The sequence below is a fragment of the Pleurodeles waltl genome, chromosome 6 (assembly GCF_031143425.1).
Source record: "Pleurodeles waltl isolate 20211129_DDA chromosome 6, aPleWal1.hap1.20221129, whole genome shotgun sequence".
Lineage (NCBI taxonomy): Eukaryota > Metazoa > Chordata > Amphibia > Caudata > Salamandridae > Pleurodeles > Pleurodeles waltl.
Window position 1 is genome coordinate 236,984,251 of NC_090445.1, and position 13,748 is coordinate 236,997,998.

General features: G+C 42.9%; 1 protein-coding gene across 1 annotated transcript in view; it reads left to right on the plus strand.

Moving 5' to 3' along the window:
- ITGB3 (integrin subunit beta 3) overlaps positions 1–13,748 on the plus strand; it is a 303,301-nt gene that overhangs the window by 143,213 nt on the left and 146,340 nt on the right. The window contains exons 8-9 of the mRNA XM_069237983.1: positions 576–665; positions 4,256–4,390. Coding sequence (XP_069094084.1) covers positions 576–665; positions 4,256–4,390 — 225 coding nt within the window. The remainder of the gene's footprint in view (positions 1–575; positions 666–4,255; positions 4,391–13,748) is intronic.

Genomic DNA, 13,748 nt, shown 5'->3' on the forward strand with positions numbered 1-13,748 from the left:
ATTTTCAGAAGAAGCTACAACTTTCCTGACTCCTGTTTGTCCTTCATCATTTGCTGCCACACTAGGCGTTGTCAAACACAGTAGGATGGTCTGATTTTACTCATGCAATACATTAATGTTTCCTTCATGCATCCTTTATTTTTTCCTTGTTCCCATTTTCCTTCTATCATTCTCAGTCCATCGGCACCTGATGGGCTGAAACTAGTAGTTTATGCTGAAGTAGAGACACCATAACCATATCTTGGACCCATCATTAATAGAAGTCTTGGAGGGATGCAGCAATCTGATTGTTTGAGCAAGGGGACCTTGCATACAGCTTATCGATGAGAAAACTGAGGGAAATATATAACCCGCACAAGAGTTATTACTTTTCTGCTTCTGGACCTTAGGCACACAGCTGGTGATGTAATGGTGGTTTGGACACAACGAGTGCTGATGTGGTTAGAGACAGTGTAAGGGTGGTGTGGAGACCAGTGATGATGATGTTGGAATCCAGGAAGTCCGGAAGCATTGGAGCGGTGGCAAAAGACAATTTGTAAAAAAATGTCCTTCTTACACTGTTTTTTCCAATCTAGAAATACAGCGAGCTGATCCCTGGGACCACAGTGGGCGTCCTGTCGCAAGACTCGAGCAACATCATACAGCTGATCGTGGACTCCTATGAGGTGAGTTGTATCTTCCACCCTGCCTCCTACGGCCAACAGGCCATTCTTCCTCTTTCACTCAACGGTGGGAGAAACAATATATGTCAGAGATGTGAAAATGTGCTGGACTTATGTCTCTTTTTGTGTCAATTAACAAAAGATAACTGCAGCAAACAGATGAACAGTTTGTATGTCCAAGCTCTAAATGTACTAATAGAAAATCATGGAAAAACATAAACATAAAATGAGAATGTAAGAAACCCTGGACTGTTAACCCACAAGTTCTGATTTTATAGAAATGTCTCCAAAAGATATTAGTGCTAATGGAAGTGCAGAAACGCAAGAACACCCTTTGACAGTAATTTCCACATGTGCTGCCCTTGGTATGGTCTCTTCTGGCTTTTTACGACTCTTGGATTTTCTTGGATTTCAGAATATGCGGGTACTTCAGGTGATTGAAAATGTGAATTTCTCACTCTCTCTCCCTCTGTCACAACTTGTAGTTCACAATAAAGGCTGAACATGACTGCATTATTAATTAAATTACTGTGAAGGCAAAATTCTAGCATGAACAATCAAATCGTGCAATACAGAAATCATGGGAACAAGGTCCACAGATGTGCCTGCTCTACGAAAATCGTGTTCTTGAGGTCCAAGACTAACTGAACAAGCGTATAGGAGACAAACATTGAGAAATGTAACCCTGCATGTCATTTACAGGTAACACTTTAAAATATAGTATTACGAGCTAGATGTACAAAACATTTTTGCAGTCACAAACACCCTGATTAGGTGTTTGCGACCACAAAAACGTTTTTGGTCATTTACAAATCCTGTTTTTAGGAGTCTGTAAAGTTTTAGAGACTCCTAAAATGGGATTGCAACTGGATACCGATTCGGTATTTGAAAGCGAATTCATAGGGAGTGGTCCAAGGGAGCATTGCCAACTCGAAAAAGAAGTTTTTTTTTTTTTTAAAGCAGCACTGGTACTTTAAGGAAAATAGGCATCTTAAAAAAAAAAAACTTTCCTTTTTAAAAACAGTCACAAGGATGGTGGCCTAATGACCCTTCCAAGCCACAATCCCTATCATTGATTTTGGCCAATCAGAGTGCATCACAGCTTGTGAACAACTTAAATAATATTAATTAGGTAGGTAGCACTGCAACTCAATCACAATCCTTATTTTGCGAATTGGCCTATTAATATACAGGTCGGGTCTCAAAATAAAATTGTGATTGCAAAGTAGACTGGATGCACATTGTGACCGCTTTTGGTGTAAGGAATAATAGTACATCTGACCCTAGGTGTGGTAACCTTTTGAGTGATGCTGCGCCTGGCAGTACAGCCATGCCTGAGGTGTGTGTGACACACAGCTTCTGGCAATGGCTTAGAGGGCCTGTGTGTAATTATGGGGTGGGGGGGGTGAGTGGGCGGACTGAGTATCTGGCTATAATCATAGACAGGGGTCGGAGTCCTATGATTACCATATCCAGGAGTGTTCATTCAGTAGCTGGCCTCTTACAAAGGCGTCCTTATTCAATATCAAGAAAAATAACCCTATCTTTGTGTCAGCCTTCAGTCCTGAGCCCAGCCGCTGTCCTACTTCTCTCATCCCCCACAAACTGTGACTGATGCATCCTTTTAACTACCTCCCACATTAAGCTTTCTCCAACTTCTTTAAGGGCTTTATTTAGAGTTTGGTGGAATACCCCGTCAAATATTGGCAGATATCAAGTTCTAGTTTGTATTGCATGCCCATAAGCTATAGTGCACTTGTAATGTGGCAGACAGGACACCAGTAACGTTTTTTTTAGTATGAAACAGCTAAGGGCAGAGGATCCAGGAATGTATTTGTCCATCAAAACAGAATTGGAGCTGGTATCTAGGGGCAGCTACATCTATGATGGATCAGTGGCGTAACTATAGCCCCCCCAGCACCCATGGTGCTGGAGAGCCCCAAACTCCAGGGGGGCCCCTCCAGCAATCTGCATGAGCGGTGCGCCCCTGCCCTGAGAACTCCTGATTGGATTAGGAGGTGATGGGGGGAGGGGGCTCCTCCATGTATTTTGAGGGGGTGCCCAAGTTTCGTTACGCCACTGATGGATGCAAATTCATCAGAATCTATTAGCATTTGTCCCTGTGCTGGAGATTTGTGTCTGTGTGCGTATTGCGTACTCACTGATACCAGCAACTCAAGTAAGGGACGATAAATGGGGCAGAAGCCCAATGGGCATCATGTAAGGGGAGGCAGGAATAGCAACATCCCTGACTTGTCCTTTGGTAAATGTGACACTGCCCTTGCTGTTTTGTCTCAGTAATCATAAAAGCAGCTGCAGACACTTAAAGATAACCCGGCGCTAAGGTTGCATATCCTTTTCATTTGTTTCAACACCTTGTCCTTCCCATAGTACCGGGTGTCAAATTTACTTCCAGGAGAGTGAGATCCAGGAGAGGTTTTTAGGATATCCACATAAAATAAATGTGCATACAGTGAATATAAATGAATCTCATTTCTATAGTTCGTTGTCATTCTGCCAATCTGGCTTGGATCTATCCCTCCTGGACCTAGATTGGATAACCCCCGCCCTGGCCTTGCATCAGCAGTAGGTGGTGAATGATTCTGTATGGCTCTATCCTGTGATGTCATTGAGAGACACTATTTGGAGCATATAAAACACTATACTAGTTTGCCAACCAAACAAATTAGAAAAACAGGTTAATATGTCTGTAAGTTGGCTCATTGAGTTAAGCCTTTGCTATTGATGTATTTCATGATCCTCTGGTAAGGAGTTAGAATCCCAGCAAGACAACTCAGTCTTTCATCCTTCCTGGCATGGTGAGTGGAGTGACCTTTAAATTTGGCAAGTCGTAAAACCTGCTACTTAGAACACTTAAGGATGGCAAATACTGCAGAGTTAAGTGACCTGTAAAAAACAAAGTATTATTATTACTTCAACTGCTCTTACTAGTGACCAGGTTTTTGTTTTGGGTAATATAACCATCACCTATGAGGCTGATTTATACTTTTTTGTTGTGAAAAATTTGAGTTGCTCTTTTGTCCTAGATATGTTGGCTCGACTATTATGCCATAAGCCATTAAGAAATATTTTATGAAGAGAATTAAGCTGAACCATTTGCAGAAAACTATCCAGGATGTACTTATCCACCAAATTACGTTGACCGTTGTGTTTCAGTCAAAATGTCCCATCTCTCTAGATGGCTATTCAAGCCCAATATGATCCTATATGGCCGGGCCCTGAAATCCGTCACTGTTGCAGAGTGGAGATTTTATGCAGCTTAGTCCTACTATTTGGAAATGTACCCTGACCCCGACAATGGAGCTTTCCACCTAAAATTAATAAATTATCAAAACGTTCTATAGAAAATGTGCACAATTGAATGTTTCCATGAATATTGAATTAAAGATTATTTATGCAGTAATGCTTGAGTGAGCCCAGGTAATAAATATATTTTATTTACAAATGATTTAAGAACAGCATGAAAGATTGTTTAGAAATCTGCAATCATATTTCACAAAGTGAATGGGGGGTCTAGTCCATCCTGTGCCTTTGCATCTAAAGCTATCTCCTTTGTTTTCTTGCATTCATAGAAAATTCGCTCCAAGGTTGAGCTGGAAGTCCAAGATCTACCAGAGGAGCTGTCACTGTCCTTTAACGCCACCTGCCAGAACAACGAGGTGATCCCGGGGCTGAAGTCCTGCTCAGGGCTCAAGATAGGTGACACAGTAAGTAGCGCTCCTTGAAAGGCCTCACTGGCCTTACCACTCAAACTAGTGACCCTAGAACAATATCAGAATAAACCATGAAAGGCCTGGAAGGGCTGCTAGTGCTTGGGCAAAGTTAAGATACATGTGAGGTCACAGAGAATTAACAAGGACAGAAAAAGGAAAAAAAACACAAACCAATTTGGGAGGAATGAGGGAGGGAAGGAAAAGAGTGATGTGTGTGTGATGTTGGAGAGGAGGAGATCTCAAATATGTGTGATGGGCAAGGAGAGAGTTGGGTTGCAAAGGGGAAAATACACTCTAATGTCTGCTGTAGGAAGCTACAAACGGGATCAAATGGAGACGAGGCTGGGTTTGCATTTGCATGAAGTTGATGAAACAAGTAGGAGTTGTTAAGTGTGTTAAACCACAAAAATGTATGAACCACATGATGGCTCAGAAAATGTTTCTGTTCGCATGTGTACAAGAACCAGGAAGATGATGCCTGGGCACTGCTGAGCAGCAGCCAAGATGAGTTGCTTTCTACCTCTAGTGCCTCGAGACATTTACCTAAGAGTGTGCTTTATAATTTCACTCAGTCTTTGATTCATGATGACTGCTTTAAATAATGAAACTCTGTATGTTAAGCCCCAATCCAAGAATGCATGGTGTTCATTCTGGTGGCGCCAACTATCATTTAGTTATCGCTCTTTCTCATCACTCATATACCCTCTCCCTCTAAGATGAGACAGCATGAAACCCACCTGGGCTCAGAGGATCAGTTGGGTCTGGAGCTTGGGAGGGCCCTAGTTAGTGAGGAGTGCCCAGGCTGGAGTGGGCAGCCAATGTGAATATGCTAGGTGCAGGTAAATCATCATTTGCCAGGCCCCCATCAGGTGGAAACCTATCCAAGCAGATCCTTATCTTGCACAACCCTTTGATGAGATGGATCCTCTTTTCTTCTTTACCATTCCCCATAAAGACACTAAGGTACAGTTGATATCTGAGGCCATGGATAAGCACTCCAACCAGGTACAGTACCCCTGCCCACCGACCTAAGCTGAGAATTCCCAGTGGAGACCCCTTCCATATCTTTCTTTATCATCCTTATTAGATACTCATGAGTGTCACCTCCTGTCACAAACTACTCGTTGTCTATGTCTGTGGCCCATTGGAATTGCGGCAAGGTCTTGGTTTCTATAGGTTCTGCCTTGATCCAAGTAGGGGCGACCCTTTCTGGTAACCATGGTGCTGCTGACGGAGGGAATGCCAAAGGCAGTCCGTGCCCTCCAGAAGAAGTCCCAGAGGGAAAAACCCCAAAAAGGGGAAAAACCTCAAAGCAGGAACTCCTGGAACAAAAACAAAAAGTTAAAAGTAAATCTGAACAAAAGATAAAATGACAATGAAAAAAGCTGGAACAGGCTATGAAAAAATATAACTGACGCAGAAGAAACAGGAGCAAAGATCACCACCCAAAGGAAGTGTTGCAGCGCAAAGAGAACTGGAATCACCTTATATACCCAAAGAACAGGAAGTGACCAACAGGAAGTAAAAGACACCATATTGAGTTGGGAATATAGCATAGAAACCTATAGAAAAGTCACCATGTTAAATAAGGTTACAAAGGCATGCAGGGAGAAGGAAGGCATGCTGGGAAGGAGAAAGGATCATGGGAACTAAAGAAGGGCATAAATACAGGGAGAAACAAGGAAAGCAGAAAAGAAGAAAGAAAAAAGAAGCATAAAGTAAGTGGGGGTGAGTTGTGTGTGGAGGGAGGCAAGAACTAGCAGGGGCGTGCCGCGCCCGTAACTCGTCGAGGCCCAAGCCCAATTTGGGGCCTCGATGAAAATATAGAATGGCAGGGGCACAGCACATCCTACTGCCGCGGGCCGCGGCCGCATCCCAGCCAAATGTGGGGCTTGTGCCGCAACTCGCAGCGCGAAACCTTCATGGGTGGGTGTTACTCAGCACATCTCTTTCAGCCTCCCAGAAAAAGTAATTTTCCATGAGGCAAGCTCTCCTATAGAAGAAACCAACTGAGGGTTCTCCCTGCCCCTTCTCCATAAGTGCATAAGCACTAGATTATTCACCTTTAACATGGTCTTCCATTTTGTTTAAACAGTCTTAAGAAACAGTGGAATTCAGTTCACCCAGAATGGTTGTTGCCGCTACCCCCCATATTGTTTTAGCGGTAAAGCACATTCTGAAAGCTGGTAAATCACTTTCCCTTAAGGAACGGATTGATAACCTTAGGATGAATTGTCAGATCGCAATAGGTCTGTAAATATTCTACTTCCTTGAAAGACCTTTTTTTTATGGAGCTGTAAATATTTGACATTACCCACGCCATTAGGCGATACACTCAGGAACTTAAGCACTGATGCACTTCAGACCCAAATGCGGAATCTTGCCTGCAGTCCGTCACACACACCCTCATCACCAGCAGACTAGACTATGGCAACGCACTCTACACCGGAATCAACAAAAAACTCACCTCCAAATTGCAAAACATCCAAAACGCCGCTGCCAGACTGGTCCTCAACCTACCCCGACACTGCTACATTTTGCAACACCTACATACACTGCACTGACTCCCCATAGAGAAAAGAATCACTTTCAAAATCCTCACCCACGCACACAAAGCCCTCCACAACACCGGACCAACCTACCTGAACCAGCGGCTCAACTTCCACATACCCCACAGGGCCCTACGCTCAGCCCAGCTATCTCTCGCGGAACTACTCCGCATCAGGAAAACCAGAACAGGAGGATGCTCCTTCTCCTACTTCGCAGCCACCGCCTGGAACGCCGTACCCATCCACAGCAGACAAAAACCTCCATCCTCAGCTTCACAAAGGAACTGAGACATGGCTTTTCTAAACCATCTCACCGGTATACGCTACACTTGCCCCCACCCCCCAGCGCCTTGAGACCCTAACGGGTGAGTAACTGTGCTTTAAAAAACACCGATTGATTGATTGACAGAAAGAAATTAGAATTATACTAGTTGAAACACCAAATTGTCTCTTTTAACATGCTACTTTGTAAGATAAATAAACACTTTTCAAACTGGTTTGTGTATTAATGTTTGCTCAAAATAGAATAAAATAATAAGTAAAGATATTAGATACTGTTACAACACTTCCATCCCTCGCAGGAATCAACAGGGGCGGCTCCTCCATAAGGGCGCAGGAGCTTTGCCCCCCCACCACCAACAACCGCTGCAAATCCTTTCACAAGGAAGGGATAATAAACCATGTTTATTATCCCTTCCTTGTGAAAGGGGCAGGGCATTGGGGGTGACAAGCAGAGGGGAGTGCACTGTACACTCCCCTTGGAGCGCATGTGTGTTTGGCCAGCCGTCTCGGGCTGGCCAAACACACATGCGCACAGGGATCTCTCCAGCCCAGCAACACAGGGCTGGAGAGAGCCTGCCTGGGAGCGTCCTGGCTGGGCACTCCCAGACAATCCTGATGCTGCTTTAAGGGGACTGCAAAGGTCAGTACTGCTCTCAGTTTCAAATGTCCATCAATATTTTAGAATTCATAAAGCATTTTGAATTGTTAAAGGTATCAGTTCATGTCACATTGAATGGGCATCATCCAATGGGAACCAATTGTATGACTCCAAATTGAAACAGTCCAACTTCTTCCCAGGTCTGTCATGGGAACATCTTCCATCCGTGTGACTCCATGCCCATTTGAAACAATTGTATATGATACCTGTCCACGTTTCACACTGTTTTTCCATCAAGGACACTGGTCTACATTCTCTCTATCCTTAAACAATAGAATCTATTACCAACTAGCTAAGCTTCTCATTAGAACATTACCTAAAAGGAAGTTCATATTAGGAAATGAATCACATTTCTAGAAAGGTCACAAGCTTCAACAGGCCTCGCTTGTCCTAACACATGAGAATTATAATAATGCATTTAATCAATACATTTTAGTAACACACATGTTATATGCAAACCTATAAATTCAGCATTAACAATTGTTTAATTAGATGAGTAATACATTTAATTTCAAATGAGAAAGCTTTGTTACTGTGTTTCATTAAGTACAACAGAGAATTACATTTCTCTCACTTTGCACATATTTTTAAACTCATTAATCATTTACTAATCAAAAGAAATTCAACATCATTTCTATATGTACTGTTAGTCTAGAGTCTAAATTACATTATAACATAAGTATTATCCCTCTAACATGTGATTTAATTCAAATACCACCTGTCGAACTGTGAAATACAAGCAAGTGCACATTTAGAATGCACCAGTGTAGCTTTCTACATTTAGCCATTAAACGGTGATTACCATAAACTGTCACATTCTGATTACCTTTTGTGACATGAGGGGCTCTACTAAAGGTTAGACTACATCAATACTATAAAGCAGAACAGGAGTTCTGTTTACCTGAGATATATGATCACTAGAGAGGGGAGACATAGTAAATGCCAAAGGGTATCTTCTTTGGACATTTTTCAAGCCAAAAAAGGACTAAAGAATTTTTAACATTAGGGGGTATGCAAGTACATAGTTCCATATTACTTTTTTTTTGAGGGACAGCCTTACCACACTCATCCTCACTGGACGGGGGTGTGCTTGCATAGAAATCCTTTTGCTTGTCAAAAGTGAAGCGTAGGTGGGCCTTAGCTCGGAGAGCGATTATCTGTTGTCCTGGCATCTGAGATGACCTGAGCACAGTCCCAAGTCCCTACCTCATTCTTTCATTGGTTGAGTCTTAGAAAAGGCTCAGCCAATGACAGGATGAGGTGGAGAGTAAGCACATCTAGTGCTGGCTGTCTGCCTCCCCACACCCCGACCATTGGCCCCTTCTGTCCTCTGTGTGCTGGTACCCAGAATTCCCATTGGATTGGTGCTGCAGCTCTCCTCTACTTAGCCATGGTGAGACCTTTCACCAGGTGGTTGCCGGCCTTGGGAATGCCCTGTTTAAATATTACTTCCTTCGTGTCTCTTCTAGCTTTCGTGCCTCAGGAGTATTCTTAGATGGCTGATGCCACATTAGTTTCTCTTGAACACCTCCTTGATATTCTAGATGTGATCTATTTTAAGACTGTATCACATAGGTTAGTGCTGCTGGATATATGATAAACAATAGGCTAATCAATTGTAGATGTGTGGACTATAGTGCTTGTGAGCAAAATTCCATAAGCACAGGGATGTATTGCTAAATTGTGGACAGTAGAGGGATTTTGCCTGACATATGCCCAATTATTAACTTCCATTTTTTGTACAGTTTAAATAAAATGTATACATATATTCTAAAAATTGTAAACATGGAATTGTTTATAGCCTAGAACAAATGTAATTATTTCCACACAGTTTGTATGTATACACTGTTTTGTATGGCACAGACCTAGCTAAAAGTCAGCAAAGCCAAAGAATCAAACCCCAACATGAAGTCAGTAAGTGATTGGATGGTTAGCTGCTTTCTGAGAGGAGACATGTATTGTTACTGCATTGTGATATTGTGTTTTTCAGCTTTTTAATAATTGGAGCAGGGTTAAGGTGGTCCTGACAGATACGAAGATGTCATTTTAGATCTTGTAAACTGTATCGTAGAATGTAGATTTTCCTAGTCTATGACGGAAAGTCTTAATTTTATTAAAGACACGGAGGCGAGTATTATGTGTTCTTTTCTTGCTTTATTTAATGAGCAGCAGTCAATAAACCACAAATCCCATAAGGCTTAACACCTGTAGCCAATGGGATTAAAAACGTAGTTCAAAACACCAGAACCAATAGACATCACGATATGCTATTATGATGTCACTTGACTGCAAGCAGCCCTCTATTCTTGCAAATGTAGTCAGTTAACGGTGAACAAAGGAAGTAATAAACAGAGAATAAACAGTGCCATGAGGAAAGCGAAAACATCCGAAAAAAAATCCAGGAGCTTGCAGCGGAAAAGATGGTCCGGCCAAATCGACAGAGATGATCCGAATCCTGAAGGAAGCGAAATGATTGGATGGTCCGACGAAATCCGATTAGGACGTTGTCTGAGTGGCCGAAGCCGGAACTAAAGAAAGGGAGGGATAAACAAAGTTATACAAGAGGTGGGATAATACTCGCCTCCGTGTCTTTAATAAAATTAAGACTTTCCGTCATAAACTAGGAAAATCTACATTTTATGACAAGACCGGAGGCTCCTGTTATGCGAGTTTAAAGCATATTAATCACATTCAATGAAGCATTATCAATTGGTTTACAATAGAATACTTTAAAAGTATTATCATTGGACCAATCCGCAGATTTGAGAATATCCTCCAAACGAGATCCAGCCCAGAGAGCTTTGGAAGCCATAGCCCCTCTAGAGGAGTGAGCCCCGAATTTGGAAACGTCTATACCAGCCAAGGACATGATTAGTCTTACCCAACGGGCTAAAGTAGCAGAGGAAACCGGGTTATGGGGTTTCCTGAAAGATATGAGAAGCTGGGAAGAGGATGTTCTCAAATCTGCGGTCCTGTGTTCGTAAACTTTGAGACACTGTCCCACACACAATTTTGGTTGAAGCGGAAAATATGGATAAAAGACTGACGACAAATTGGTCTTGGTACGTCGTACAACCGAAAACAGCACTCCCGACGGAGTGAATTGACGGTTGGAGACGTCCAAAGCCTTAACATCTGATAAACGTTTGATAGAAACTAAGCATAGTAACATTGTTAATTTGGCAGATAAAAGCTTTAAAGATAAACTTGAATTATCTGGTAATGCAATCAAATATTTCAAAACAATATTAACGTCCCACAATTGATTGTATTTTGGTAGCGGAGGCTTGGAAAATTTTACTCCCTTTAATAATCTGCATACCAAGGGGTGTTCGCCTACCGGTTTCCCATGAACATGAATATGGTTGGAAGAGATAGCAGATCTGTAAAGATTAATAGTACGAAATGCTTTACCTTTACTGGCTTCTGAGGCTAAAAAATTTACGACAAAAATTACATCTGCAGAAAAGGGATTAATTTGTCTTCCCACACACCAGCAGTCCCATAAAGACCAGGCTGCCTTGTAGGCTTTTTTGGTGCCTGGGGCCCAGGAGTTTGAGATATAATGGGAAGCTTCTGCCGAAATGACAGGGGAAGAATGGGGATCCCTGAGATTTTCCAAGCAGATAGGGTTAGAATATTGTTCAGGATAAGGGGATGAGAACGTTGAAGAGGGTCTAGTAGCAGATCCGGAAAGGATGGAATTAACAAGGGAAAATCTATTGCCAATTCTAAAAGAAGATTGCCAAAACGGGACTATGAGAGAGAGAGATGCGTGCTGACGTCTGGCCTGAGCCAGAACCCTGTTGATCATTATGAAGGGGGGAAAAGCATAATTGAGGGAATGAGACCAGTCTTGAGAGAAAGCATCTGAGGCTAAGGCTAAGGGATCTGGACGCCAGCTGTAAAATTGAGGGAGTTGTGTGTTGAGACGGGATGCAAAAAGGTCTATGGAGAACGGGCCCCATAAGGATTGAATGTTGTGAAACACGGAAGGATGGAGTCTCCAGTCGCTGGAATCTCGAAGGTGCCGAGAATGCCAATCCGCCACCGTGTTGAGAGCTCCAGGGAGATACTCTGCATGTACCGAAAGATGGTTTGAGAGACAGAACTCCCAAAAGCTCTTGGCTAGGTCTGCCAGGGGTTTGGATCTTGTACCCCCAAGATGGTTTATATATCTGACCGCAGATATATTGTCCATCCTGAGCAGGATTGCACAATGTACTTTGTGCTTTGCCAGACTTCTGATTGCAAAGGAGCCTGCAAGCATCTCTAAACAATTGATGTGCAATTTGGACTCCTCGTTTGACCATGTACCCCCAGTCGAGATGGGTCCACACCGGGCTCCCCAGCCTTGATGGCTTGCATCGGATTCTAACACAAGATCTGGGGCTGATGGAAAGATACTTTTCCCGTTCCAAGCGTCCAAATGGTCTATCCACCATTGAAGCTCTGTACGAGACTCTATGTCTAAAGGGACGAGATCGGAATACGAAAGCCCCTTTCTTAGGTGTTGAATCTTTAATCTTTGAAGAGAATGGTAGTGAAGGGGACCCGGGAAAATTGCTTGGATAGAGGAAGAGAGAAGACCTACCACTCGGGCTGGATTTCTGAGGGAAATGAGGGAATTGCGGAGAATTTGCAAAATTTCTGATTTTATGGACTTTATTTTTGACGAGGGTAGAAGAAGAGAAGCTGTAAGAGAATTGATTTGAAATCCCAGGAATTCTACGATTTGGGAGGGTATAAGCAGGGATTTTTCTTTGTTTATTATAAAACCCAAATCCTCCAACAGGGAGCAGGTTGTCTGTAAGTGGACTAGGAGAGTCTGTGAGGATTGACTTAGGATGAGGATATCGTCTAGATAAATTAATAATCTTATCCCCTGAGCTCTTAGAAAAGCTACTACGGGCTTCATGAGTTTGGTAAAGCACCAAGGAGCTGACGATAGACCGAAGGGCAGAGAGGTAAAGTGATACATTTTGTCCAACCACTGGAATTGAAGGAATTTCCTGCATTCCGCATGAACCGGAACTACCAAGTAAGCGTCTTGTAGATCCAGCCTGACCATCCAGTCGTTCTGGAGGAGAATGTCTCTGAGATGGAGAATTGTCTCCATTTTGAAATGCCGGTATACTACGAACTGGTTGAAATGTTTTAGGTTGATGACTGGACGCATCTTTTTGTTTTTCTTTTGAACAAGAAATATTGGGCTGATAAACCCCGAAGAAAGGGGAAGAGTGGGTGCAATCGCTTGTTTCTGTAACAATATGTCTACCTCTAGAGAAATAAGGTGAACCATTTCTGTGGAAAAGTGGGGAGGAGCTTGGAAAAAGGTTTGTACCGGAGTAGAATAAAGTTCTATTTTGTAGCCTAGAACCGTGTTTAACACCCAAGCATCTGTTGTTATTACTTGCCAATTTGACAGAAAATGGGAAATACGACCCCCTGTCGGTAAAGAATCGACTAGGAGGCTTACCTGTTGGGTTGGCGGCTCTGGAATGTCTGGCGGACCTGGCACGGTATCCTCTGCCACGTTGGGGGTAAAATTGAGGTCTGAAGTCTTGTTGGTATGGACTGTAATAACCTCTGGAGCCTTGATAGGTGGATCCACGGCCGGTAAAGCGACCCCTTTCTCTACCGGCCCTGGCAAAAAACCCGATTGTGAAACATTTTCCTCATTGACTGTTGGGCTTTGGTTAGAGAGGTGAACGTAGCAACATATTTGCTGAGGTCTTTTATAAAGGAGTCTCCAAAAAGTTGTCCATCTGATTGGAGCTGAGGTTGAACGGTTGCCAATTTTACGAGTTTGGGATCAAGTTTGATAAGGAGGCCTTTACGCCTCTCCTGTATAAAGGAAGAA